Below are 13,542 nucleotides of genomic sequence, written 5' to 3' on the forward strand. Positions count from 1 at the left end.
CCAACAATCATTCCACAGTCAAAGTCATTTAGATCACACTTCTTCCCCATTCTGATGTTTGGTCTGAACAACAAGTGAACCTCTTGACACTGTCTGCATTGAATTGCGGTTTTATGCATTGCTGCCATATATTACGTGGATTAGATATTTGCATTAACAAACAGGTGTACCTAATAAAGTGGTCACTAAGTGTATAAAGGGGCTCCACAGGGGACTGTCTTGTCTCCCTTTCTCTTCACCATTTACATCTCGGACTTCAACTACTGCACAGAGTCTTGTCATCTTCAGAAGTTTTCGGATGACTCTGCCATAGTAGGATGCATCAGCAAGGGAGATGAGGCTGAGTACAGGGCTACGGTAGGAAACTTTGTCACATGGTGTGAGCAGAATTATCTGCAGCTTAATGTGAAAAAGACTAAGGAGCTGGTGGTAGACCTGAGGAGAGCTAAGGTACCAGTGACCCCTGTTTCTATCCAGGGAGTCAGTGTGGACATGGTGGAGGATTACAGATACCTGGGGATACAAATTGACAATAAACTGGACTGGTCAAAGAACACTGATGCTGTCTACAAGAAGGGTCAGAGCTGTCTCTATTTCCTGAGGAGACTGAGGTCCTTTAACATCTGCCGGACGATGCTGAGGATGTTCTACGAGTCTGTGGTGGCCAGTGCTATCATGTTTGCTGTTGTGTGCTGGGGCAGCAGGCTGAGGGTAGCAGACACCAACAGAATCAACAAACTCATTCGTAAGGCCAGTGATGTTGTGGGGATGGAACTGGACTCTCTCACGGTGGTGTCTGAAAAGAAGATGCTGTCTAAGTTGCATGCCATCTTGGTCAATGTCTCCCATCCTCTACATAATGTACTGGGTGGGCACAGGAGTACATTCAGCCAGAGACTCATTCCACCGAGATGCAACACAGAGTGTCATAGGAAGTCATTTCTGCCTGTGGCCATTAAATTTTACAACTCCTCCCTTGGAGGGTCAGACACCCTGAGCCAATAGGCTGGTCCTGGACTTATTTCATAATGTACTGGCATAATTTACATATTAATATTTAACTATTTATGGTTCTATTACTATTTATTATTTATGGTGCAACTGCAATGAAGACCAATTTCCCCTGGGATCAATAAAGTATGACTATGATTATATTACAATTGTGAGAGAACAATAAATTCTTAATTGGCTAAAAAGCAATTTGCAATTTTCTGGAAAAACGCTGGGAAAATGATGATATCTTTGCTTTAATACTTTAGATTAGGATTTGGATATTATGCACATATTACATATACATATACATACATACATACATACATACAGTATATTTACTTGTGATTGATTGATTTTTCTATATGATCATGTATTGCAATGCACTGCTGCCCCTGTTAATAATTTTCCTGACATATACTGGTGATAGTAAACCTGATTCTGATTTTGATTCTGTTTATAATGTATCTATTCAAAAGAGAATTTGAGGGAAAATTATAATATGCAGTGCTTTCGATTTCCCATGTCACCTAGCAACCCGCCAATTTAACCTTAGCTGAATAATAAGGCAATTTAAAACAACCAATTAACTTACTAACCAGCATGTCTTTGAACTGTGGGAGGAAACCCATGCGCACATGGGAAGGAACATACAAACTTACTTACAATACTTCCCAGAACTGAATTCTGAACTCCAGTGCCCTGAAGCTTAATGGCATCACACTAACTCTAAGCCACCGTGGTGCTATGATCCGTCTCAGCTGTCCAACAATTTCTTTTTCCCCCTACCATCAGCAGGAGGTACCATAGTATTCAGAGAAGCACTGTTCGGATGGGAAACAGCTTCTTCCCCCAGGCCATAAGACTACTAAACTCCCTGCCACCTCCCAGGTCTGATTATATACGAAGCACCAGTAGCATTATACTGTTTACATTTTAACTTGTGCCATAAATGCACTTCATTATTTGTTAAATTATTTTTGGTAATTTTACTTAACGTGTTGTGTGTGTGAGTTATTTGTACTTTGTTGTTCTCCTTCGTCTGGTGGAACTTTGTTTCATTTGGCGGTATAAGTGTCTACGGTTGAATAACAATAAACAATTGCAAGCATTCTGACTGGCTGTATCACTGCCTGGTGTGGGGACTGTACTTCCCTCAATTGCAGGACTCTGTGGAGAATGGTGCACAGAGCCCAGCGTATCTGTAAAGGAGATTTACAAAGACGGGTGTGTAAAAAGGGCCTGAAGAATCATTGGGCACCTGAGTCACCCCAACCACAAACTGTTCCAGCTGCTACCATCCAGGAAACTGTATCGCAGCACAAAAGCCAGGACCAACAGGTTCCAGGACAGCTTCTTCCACCAGGCCATCAGACTGATTAATTCATGCTGATACACTTGTATTTCTCTGTTATATTGACTGTCCTGTTGTACATACTATTTATTACAAATTACGATAAATTGCGCATTGCACATTTAAACGGCGACATAACATAAAGATTTTTACTCCTCATGTACATAAATCATGTTTGCAGATTGCACCACGATGGTTGGCCTGAGCAGAGGGGATGATGAGACGGCCTACAGGGACCAGGTCCAGCACCTGGCCGTGTGGTGTGCCGACAACAACCTGGTCCTTAACACCCAGAAGACCAAGGAGATCATTGTGGACTTTAGGCATGCTAGTAGCCACACTCAGGTCCCGATCTACATCAATGGAGCTGTAGTGAAGCGTGTATCAAGCTTCAAATTCCTTGGTGTCCACATTTCCAAGGATCTCACCTGGTCCCTGAACTCAATAGCGCCTTTATTTCCTGCGGAGCATCAAGAAAGCTCACCTCTGTCCCAGGATGTTGACAGACTTTTACTGCTGTACCATTGAGAGCATACTCACCAACTGCATCTCAGTGTGGTACGGTAATTGTCCCGTATTGGATCGCAAAGCACTCCAGCGTGTGGTGAAAACTGCCCAGCGGATTATCGGCACCCAATTGCCCACCATTGAGAGCATCTACTATAAACGCTGCCTGGGCAGGGTGAAAAGCATTATCAGGGATGCATCTCACCCTAACCATGGACTTTTTACTCTCCTCCCATCCGGTAGGTGCTACAGGAGCCTCCGCTCCCGCACCAGCAGGAAGAGCTTCTTCCCTGAGGATGTGACCCTGCTGAACATCACATCACAGCGCTAAGCAATATTGCACCCATATTGTACTGTCTCAGTACTTTTATATTTGTGTGCTGTAGCACTTACTTTTTATTCGCAGTTATTTTGTAAATAACAGTATTCTTTGCGTTTTTGGTTAGATGCTAACTGCATTTCATTGGTTTTGTATCTGTACTCCGCACAATGACAATAAAGTTGAATCTAATTTAATCTAAAGGATGTAAGTAATAAAGTCAATTCAAACTGAGTTTGAACTTGAATATGAAAATTTATTATACTAGAATATAATAATTATACTTGTTCTCCATTATAAATTGCCGAAGATGGAAGAAAAAAACAATGTTAAGAGGGCAGTTAGGGACAAAGGCAGACAGTATGTTGTTAACAAGAAACCATTGATATAAACAAGAACCAGGTGCAAAGAACTTCCACTGAGTGCTTTCATTCTTGCAAGCACCTGAGGCATCTGAAGCATCTGAAAAAAATATAATGGAATCTGGTTCAACGGGAAATCCTTCTTTTTCAGTTACGTGGACAGCACTGAATGCCTGCCTAATGGTGGGGAGATATAAAGGCCACAGCATGTACATTGTCTTTAGATTGTTCTGGATCTTCTAAGCAGTTAGCCGTACTATTTCTTTCACCCTGAAAGTCGCAGATTGATTCTGCCAATGTTCGAGAATGGCATCAATGGGACTCCAGATTCTGGGCATAGCCCTGTGTGTGTTCGGGTGGCTGGGTGCACTCTTCGCCTGCGTCCTGCCTATGTGGAGAGTGACTGCTTTCATTGGAAACAACAACGTGGTGGCGCAGATCATTTGGGAAGGTCTTTGGATGAACTGCATTGTTCAGAGCACCGGGCAGATGCAGTGTAAAGTTTACGACTCCCTGTTGGCGCTCTCGCAAGATCTCCAGGCTTCCAGAGCTTTGACCGTTATCTCCCTTGTGGTGGGAGTCATTGGCATCCTCGTCTCCATCATGGGAGGAAAATGCACCAACTGCATAGAAAACGGGGCAACGAAGGCAAAGGTCACAATTATAGCGGGAATTGTCTTCATCTTGTCTGGAGTGCTGACCCTGATCCCGGTGTCCTGGTCAGCGAACACCATTATCAAGGATTTCTACAACCCGCTGGTCACCGACGCCCAGAGGAGAGAACTTGGCGCCTCCCTGTACATCGGATGGGGAACATCGGGTCTGCTGATCCTCGGAGGGGCTCTGCTCTGCTGTTCCTGCCCCCCAAAAGACGATGGCTACACTGCGATGTATTCTGCACCTAGGTCTGTCCCTATGAGCAAGAAATATATGTAATTTATGAAACATATGTAATAAAGGCACAACCGCGCCTTTATTTCCTGCGGATCATGAAGAAAGCTCACCTCTGTCCCAGGATACTGACGGACTTTTACCACTGTACCATTGAGAGCATACTCCCCAACTGCAACTGTCCTGTATTGGACTGCAAAGCACTACAGCGTGTGCTGAAAACTGCCCAGCGGATTATCGGCACCCAATTGCCCACCATTGAGAACATCTACCATAAACGCTGCCTGGGCAGGGCGAAAAGCAATATCAGGGATGCATCTTACCCTAACCATCGACTTTTTACTCTCCTCCCATCTGGTAGGCGCTACAGGAGCCTCCGCTCCCGCACCAGCAGGAAGAGCTTCTTCCCTGAGGATGTGACCCTGCTGAACCTCTCATCACAGCGCTAAGCAGTATTGCATCTGTATTGTACTGTCTCAGTACTTTTATATTTGTGTGCTGTAGCACTTTTTTTTATTCACAGTTATTTTGTAAATAACACTATTCTTTGCATTTCTGGTCAGATGCTAAATGCATTTCATTGGCTTTGTATCTGTACTCGGCACAATGATAATAAAGTTGAATCTAATCTAATCTAATCTGATCTAATTTGGAAAGAAATAGATACGAACCAACTTCTTGAGATAAAATCACATTAAGTTTGTGCATTTTACAACATTTCCTCATTGAAGAACTAAGTGAATTTACTGTAAAGTGTTTAAGTAATTATTTGTATCATGCTAACCTAGTTGTGTTTGGATTTTCATTGGGGGATGAATTTGAATTTAAATCTGCACCTGTACACAATGTAACTTCAGGTGCAGCAATTTTTAAATCTGATGAGAATCTGAATATAGAGAAGTTCGTTAACGTAAGGTTTTGATGGAAATTTTTTTTTGTAAAAGTACTAATGTTTAGATAATATTGAGTTTCAACGACAATGCGTTACCAGTTAGTAAGAAAACGTCCAGTGTTAAGTCGTATTTTGTAAGTAGCTAATACCTGTTGACAGGGGAGTGATGGGATATACCGGCCGCCATTTCACCAACAGGGAAGGTGGAATTTATAAAATGGGTCTACAACAGCAGTTCAGTCCTTTGAAAGTGTTAATACTATTTTATATTTACTTTGCAATGACATAATTTGAAATTATAGCCTCATTTTTAATTCTGTATCATTTTCTTATTGCCATATTTTAAAGATTAACCTTTTTCCCATGACTCTTGGGCATTTATTTTCTTGAAGGCTTCGGGGACATGGTAATATTGTAAATGGGAATGGCTGAAATAAAATCTAAATTACTTTCACATTTTCTTGTTAAATTTTTTCTTATGGGTGAAAATGTGGGCGTTATGACAAAGGGATCAGTAGTTAAAAGGTTGGGGGGGAATTTGGATCTACAGATTGGGGTTTGTGTAAACAGCTTGTATAAAACGGTTCTTCTCTGAAGGTAGAGAAATCTGTATGGTACTTTGGTTAAACACTTGGTGTGCAGACAATAGTTCTGATCTCTGAACAAATATAAATGTAATAGACGTTGCGCACCAAAAATAAAATACGTAAAATTTAAACCTGGGAAAGACCAAACTAGCTTGGCTGATCTTCTGAAATGGAACACTTTCAAGTAGGCTGTTAAATGTTGAAAGGATTTAATGAGCCAGAGATGTTAACACTTACAGGAGACAACTAGTGGCCCTGACCACGGCTCATGAATCCCTTTATTGGTTCAAAACATTTATTTAGCCTTCTAGTTGTAGTTTTGGCTAACTTTAATGTATTGGAAAGATTTTCGCAACAAGTTAACTGGGATGGGCAAAACGCAAACACGAGGAGATCTGCAGATGCTGGAAATTTAAGCAACACGCACAAAATGCTGGTGGAACACAGCAGGCCAGACAGCATCCATAGGAAGAAGCACAGTTGACATTTTTTGAACCTTTCCTAAGCTTTTCTTCTTGACTAGATTTTCAACAGCCTTTGTACACCACAGTTCCTGTAGCCTACCATCCATTCACTGTCTCATTGGGACGTACCTATGCAGAGCGCCACGCAAATATCCCCTGAGCATTTGCCACATTTCTGCCGTACATTTCCCTGAGAACATCTGTTCGCAAATTATGCTCCCATGTTCCTGCCTGATAGCTTCCTATTTCCCCTTACTCCAATTGAATGATTTCCTAACTTGTCTGTTCCTATCTGTCTCCAAATGCAATGGTAAAGGAGATAGAATTGTGATCTCTATCTCCAAAATGCTCTCCCACTGAGAGACCTGACACCTGACCAGGTTCATTTCCCAACACCAGATCAAGAACAGCCTCTCCTCTTGTAGAGTTATACACATATTGTGTCAGGAAACCTTCCTGAACACACCTAAGAAGCTCCACCCCATCTAAACCCCTTGCTCTAGGGAGATGCCAATCAATATTTGGGAAATTAAAATCTCTCACTACGACAACCCTGTTATTATTACACCTTTCCAGAATCTGTCTCCCTATCTGCTCATTGGTGTCCCTGTTACTATTGGGTGGTCTACAAAAAAACACCCAGTAGAGTTATTGACCCCTTCCTGTTTCTAACTTCCATACACAAGGACTCAGTAGACAATCACTCCATGACTTCCTCCTTTTCTGTAGCCGTGACATTATCTCTGATCAGCAGTGCCACACCCCCACCTCATTTGCCTCCCTCCCTGTCCTTTCTGAAACATCTAAAGCCTGGATTTCTAGGTAAGTATTCCTGCCTCTGAGCCTTCCAAGTCTCTGTAATGGCCACAACATCATAGCCCCAAACACTGACCTAGGCTCTAAGCTCATCCGCTTTGTTCATGATGCTTCTTGCATTAAAATAGACACATCTCACATCATCGGTCTGAGTATATCCCTTCTCTATCGTCTGCCCATCCTCCCTCTCGCACTGTCTCCAAGTTTTTCCTATTTGTGGGCCAACTGCCCCTTCCTCCATCTCTTCAGTTCAGTTCCCACACCCCAGCAATTCTAGTTTAAACTCTCCCCAGTAGTCTTAGCAAACCTCCCTGCCAGGATATTGGTCCCCTTCTGATTCAAGTGCAACCCATCCTTTTTATACAGGTCAGGCCTGCCCCAAAAGAGGTCCCAGTGATCCAGAAATCTGAATCCCTGTCCCCAGCTCCAATCCCTCAGCCACGCATTTATCCTCCACCTCACTCTACTCCTATACTCACTGTCGCATGGCACAGGCAGTAATCCCGAGATTAATACCTTTGAGGTCCTGCTTCTCAACTTCCTTCCTAACTCCCTGTAGTCTGTTTTCAGGTCCTCCTCCCTTTTCCTACCTAAGTCGTTGGCACCAATACGTACCACAACCTCTGGCTGTTCAACTTTCCACTTCAGGATATTGTGGACACGATCAGAAACATCCTGGACCCTGACACCTGGGAGGCAAACTACCATCCGCATTTCTTTCCTGTGTCCACAGAATCACCTGTCTGACCCCCAAACCTTAGAGTCCCCTTTTACTGCTGTCTTTTTCCTTTCTCTACCCTTCTGAGCTGTGGGCCATACTCTGTGCCAGAGGCACGGCCACTGATGCTTCCCCCAGGTAGGCCGTCTCCCCCAACAGTACTCAAACAGGAGTACTTATTGTTAAGGGGGAGAGCCTCAGGGGTACTCTCTAGAATCTGACTCCTGCCCTTCCCTCTCCTGACTTACCCACTTATTTGTCTCCCGAGGCTCTGGTGTGACTACTTCCCTATAGCTGCTCTCTACCACCTCCTCACTTTCCCTGACCAGACGAAGGTCATCGAGCTGCATCCCTAACGCAGTCCCTGAGGAGCTGCAGCTCGATGCAGCTGGTGCAGATGTGGCTGTCTGGGAGGCTGGGAGTCTCCCAGACATCCCACATCTGATATTCAGTACAGAACACCGGTCTCACAGACATACTTCCTGTTTGTATTCCTCACAGGTAACTTACCTTGCCTCGACCCGTTATCGCTGAAGCCCGAATGAGCCAAAACTCTACCGCTCTGCCTCAGATCACTCCGTTGATGACCGCTCCACTGGGCAGTGTCTCCCTTTTATGCCTGAACTTTCCCTGCTATAGCCTGCTCCAGCTATAGCCGCTGATAGGCCATTAACAATGGACTAATGCTCTCGAAGCTGCCATTTTAAGTAACCGCCGCCGACCTGTGAGAAATCCCTCTTGGTAAAGCTTGGAAGAAAAAAAACAATGTTAAGAGAGCAGTTAGAGACAAAGGCAGACAGTATATTGTTATCAAGGAACCATTGATATAAACAAGAACCAGGTGCAAAGAACTTCCACTGAGTGCTTTGATTCTTGTAAGCTATGATTGGCTTTGAAACCACAATGTTCAACTGTGTAAAATAAATAAATATTGTCTATTAGTACTGCATGAGTTACCTTAAACAATCACCATATTTATACAGAGAACGATAGGTTCTCCATTTACATAACTGTAAGGTATTCTTATTTCATGGGAGTTTCAGAAAGCTTGCTTATATCTAGAATGACATATTTTATATGACTGTAAACTGTGTGTTTGATGGGCTGGGGTGCAGGGCATCACTTGTCAAGTGACTCTGTTGGTTACTGGTGATTGTTAATGTGTTTCCGGAGCTGTATATTACTGCCCAGTACCGTCCAGGAAACCAACTCACAATGCATCACACACTGGTGTTCTTCTAAAGGATCAAAGGTTAATTTATTATCAAAGTATACAACTTGAAACTTCTTCTCCAGGTAGCCATGAAACCAAGAAAGAAAAGAAAGGCAGCACAGTCATCAACCCCCAAATCCCCCTACCCCACACAAAAAAAAAGAACAAAAATGGAACAGGCACATCGACGCCCAAATCCCTCCTCCCGAACAAAAAAACAAGAAAAATCAGGCAAAAAACACAGAATTTAAAAAACTATAAAACTTTAAAAAATCCACATCCAAGTCCACATCCAAACTGCAGAAAACCTGGGCAACACTCTCCGGGCCCAGCGGCAGACCTTTCCCTCTCTGTAGCCATCAAGAGACAGTCAGCCGGTGCTTATCTTCCACACTTGCCTTGATATTTTAATCTCTCCCTAATCAACGAACAATGGCTTGTGCCCCATTCCACAGCCTTCTCATTATGAAGTTTGCGCACGATGCCTCTGTCTCCCAGAATCCTCTCGGAGACTGCAGAGCGCTGGAACACCCAAATGATCTCCAAACATAAAAATCACAGACTCCAACAGTTCCAGGATCACATCCAAGATGAAAAGGCGGTTCTCCGACCACTGCTTCTCCTGTAGGTGACAGGAGGACAAGAAGGCAGGCATGGGGACTTAGAAATTGAATATCAAGGCGATGAGCCCGAAGAACAATGAGGAACTAAGGAGGGATTATGCAACTTGGAGAGCCTTAAAAACCCTTTTTGATTCCTGTTGTGCACTGATGGGAAGAGGTCCTTCATCCACTAAAAGGTTCAGAAAGCAAGGCAGTGAGAGAGGTGACTGTGCCGACTCCAGACAGAGTTGCAGCAACTTCTTCTGCGGTCGAGGAGGATGGGTGTGTGGAAGGAGTTACAAGGGGTGAAGAGCCAGCAGGCCCAGCTCTTCCCTGCTGAATCCTTTAGGATAATCTTCTGATCCAGGGTCCAAAATCTGGAGGAGGATGAGATGTGCTCATGTTTCTTCTTCCAAAAGGTTCATAGGGGGAGTTCTGTGATCCACAGCTTCAAGGAATGAGACGGCTCAGTAACGTCCTTGCAGATGGGTGTATTGAGGACCCGGAGTTCCTTCTATGATGATTTTTCAGACTGAAATCCACAGGGAGCACAGCCTCCCAGAACTCTATCACAGAGCTGTTAGACAACAGCAAGTGGGAGAGCCTGGACCAGCCACTGACCCTGGAGGAACTGACTGACTCCATTTATTCCTTCGATTCAAAAAAACTCCAGGACATGACTATTTACTGGCTATGCTAAACTCGGCTCTGTGGAACGGGGTGGGCCCAGACCTTCCTAAAGTGTACAATGTTATGTCTTCTGGCTGGCAGCATGTAAGACTCTGTGAGGAAGGACATCATAGCCTCAATACATTAGGAATTTGAAGCCCATCTCATTGTTCAATATAGACGACATGATCCTCTTCAAAGCCATTGCCATCAGGGTCAAGTCGGCTCTGGGGTGGGTGATCCACCTAAACCAAACCTGGCAAGAAGATCTTTGACAGCCCTGCACTGTTCAGAGGTATCATTGCCCATGTGCAGCCCAGGGTAATTTGCCTGCCTGGTCAGCTTAGGTCAGGAGAAAGCCTTTGACAGGATATCACACAAGTACATTATGGACATACTCTACAAAATGGGTATTGGGGAGGAGATCAGGAATTGGATCCAACTGCTCTGCACAGACATCTGCAGTGGGAAACAGACAGCTTCTCCATCAGGTCAGGAGTCAGGTGGGGTATTCCATTCTTGTTTGTGTGCTGCATGGAATTTTTGCAAAGCCACCAGGAAGGATGAAAGCTGAAAAGGAGTGGCGTTGCCAGGCAGCAGAGAGACCAGGTTTAAACCTCCCTGCATATGGACGGTGTTATGGTCTTCTGCTCAGATCCAAGGTCAGTTCGCAGATTGATCAGCATCTTCAACCTGTTTGATCTGGCATCAGGGGCTAGGGTGAACCATACAAAGGGTCAGGCCGTGCTCTTTGACAATAGGCTTGACCAATCCAGCATCTTCTTCACCCTCAATCCTGATTACCTGAAGGTGACAGGGATCAAGTTTGAAGGGGCTGAGGTGTGTAATAGGAATTAGCTGGAGCAGATTTGGAAGGTAAAGGAGAAATTGGGACTGTGGAGAGGACATTGCGTGAGGTGGTCTTGAGATGACTGTACTTGGTGCATGTGTGGCCTGTCCCCCATTCTTCTAGCTTGGAAATCATCTGGGTAGTTTTCTGGTTCATCTGGGGATCCAGGATGGAGTGAGTCAGAAGGGGTTGGATGTACAAGACCCTGAAGAATGAGGGCAAAAATGTACTCAATGTCACCCTTATCCTGATGAGCACCTTCAAGTGTGATTGCATCATGCTATGTGTAGGCTGCAGATGCCACCACCTGTCGAGGTTCTATCTGTCGCTGGTGTTGCGCTTGATGGGTTTGACCTTGTTGTAGTGCATCAACTCCATCAGATGGATATTGCCATACTACCTGTGCTTCGTGGGAAAGTACTTACAGACCAACACCTTTGACCGAAAGTCTATCAGATAGTGGTCGGCATGGGCCCTCCTGCAGGTATTGCAGAAGAAGGATTAAATGGAGACTTTGGGGTGGTTTCCTGAGCAGACTGTCCAGACCATCTGGCAGAATGCCTCATCTCACAGGAACTAAGAACTTGCCTGGCTGGCAGGGAGAGGGACCCTCCTTGTCGAGAAATAATATGGTACTTGTTGAAATCCTGGCATGCACTTTCTCTTCATTATGTTTCAAGGCTAATTAACTGTCAAAGAACAAACACTTGGTGGAAATATTTTTATGTCACAAGCTGTGGCAGAAAGTGCTTTTATTTTTTATTAAACTCTCTCCAGTCTACCCAACCCAGCTGCTAATATTTCAGAGGTTATTTGTTTCATATTGTTTTTACTACAGTGTGTTAAAGTTATGATGATAAGACACCATTTAAAAACCTTTTTAAAATTTTAATAAGAGCAATTTTGTTGCTGCTTGATTAGTGGGTGGGTAGTTAAATAAATCCTTTGTTATATGTTTTTTTTAAATTTCGAAAGCAGCGGAATTACCTGCAGGGTGACATTCTTGAATCTAGTACAGCATATCACCATTTACTGGTTGTTGGGTGGGGTTCACACAGCAATCCTCATTTTGAAATGACACCAACACACAGCACAATTAAGTTATTGAAAACATATCTAATCATTTATAAGTTTAACGGTAAATAAAGTTTTGCACTTATTCTTGAACCTCCTGACTTCTTGCAGTAGAAAAACAACCATTTATGGTGTCCTGATGAAGGGTCTTGGCCCAAAGAGTCAACAGTTTATTCCTCACCATAGGTGCTGCTTGAGCTGCTGAGTGCTTCCACCATTTTGTCTGCATTGCTCTGGATTTCCAGCATCTGCAGAATCACTCGTATTTAACACTGGATGAGAGGTTGTTGTTGCAACATCACTCAACCAGCTGGCCTATCTGACTCATAACACCTTCTTGTTGTTATCTGAGTTTCTGCCAACAACGATCGTTTGTTATACTCTTGCCAGCTCCATTATGGGCACAAATCTCCCCATCATCTTCAAGGGGCGGTGCCCCAAGAAGGAAGCCTTCATCATCTTTATCACCATCTGGGACATGCCCTCTTCTCATTACCACATTGGGGAGGAGGTAGAGGAGCCAGAAAACCCACACTCAATATTTTTGGAACAACCTCTTCTGCTCTGCAATCAGATTTCTGAACCCATGAACACGACCTTATTATTCCTCATTTGCAATATTTGTTTATGTTTTGTAACTTACAGTAATTTTTATGTCTTGCTCTGTACTGCTGCCACAAAACAACAAATTTCACAACATATGTCTGTAATAATAAATCTGATTCTGAGGCAGCATCTGTGGAAGAAAGTGAATTGTCAACATTTTGGATCGAGGACTTACATCGGGACTGAAAGTGGAGAGACAAAATAGCTGGTATAAAGAGGAGAGGTGGAGGGATGAGATGGGGTCCAGTGAGTGATAGATGGACAAAGGGGAGGTAAAGGATGATGTGCAGAGAGAGCTAAGTTGGGGAGGCTGAAGGTGGAGACAGAGGCTGGAGGGTGATGAACAGGGAAACAGAGGTTTCACGGTGGAGTCTAAAAGTAAGAAAGGTCATAATCACAGCGATTCAAGGGAGAGATGGGCAGATGGAACCAGAAGAAGGAGATCCATTGGGTGAAGTGGGTGGGTAGTAGGTGGATAGAACCAGGATGGGAAGGGGTTGAGAAAGGGTATTATGGTTGGGGAAGTGAGTGGAAAGGGAACAAAAACGGGAGGACCAGGAGTGTTTGGAAGAAGATCCATAAGATCATTAAAAAAAGTAAGTGAAGAAATTCAAACCAAAACTAGGAT

The 13,542-nt window shown here is 43.9% G+C and overlaps 1 protein-coding gene across 2 annotated transcripts; it reads left to right on the top strand.

Annotated features, from left to right (window-relative positions):
- Positions 1 to 3,838: 3,838 nt before the first annotated feature.
- Positions 3,839 to 11,485, top strand: LOC140187665 (claudin-4-like). 2 transcript variants are annotated; one of them, XM_072243192.1, is made up of 2 exons: positions 3,839 to 4,437; positions 11,452 to 11,485. In XM_072243192.1, the coding sequence occupies exons 1-2, from the start codon at positions 3,839 to 3,841 to the stop codon at positions 11,483 to 11,485; spliced, it is 633 nt and encodes a 210-aa protein (XP_072099293.1). The 2 variants fall into 2 exon arrangements, with proteins under 2 accessions (XP_072099293.1, XP_072099292.1); XM_072243191.1 differs by lacking the exon at positions 11,452 to 11,485 and having other exon boundaries at positions 3,839 to 4,468.
- Positions 11,486 to 13,542: the final 2,057 nt, after the last annotated feature.

Source organism: Mobula birostris, chromosome 25 (assembly GCF_030028105.1).
Source record: "Mobula birostris isolate sMobBir1 chromosome 25, sMobBir1.hap1, whole genome shotgun sequence".
Lineage (NCBI taxonomy): Eukaryota > Metazoa > Chordata > Chondrichthyes > Myliobatiformes > Myliobatidae > Mobula > Mobula birostris.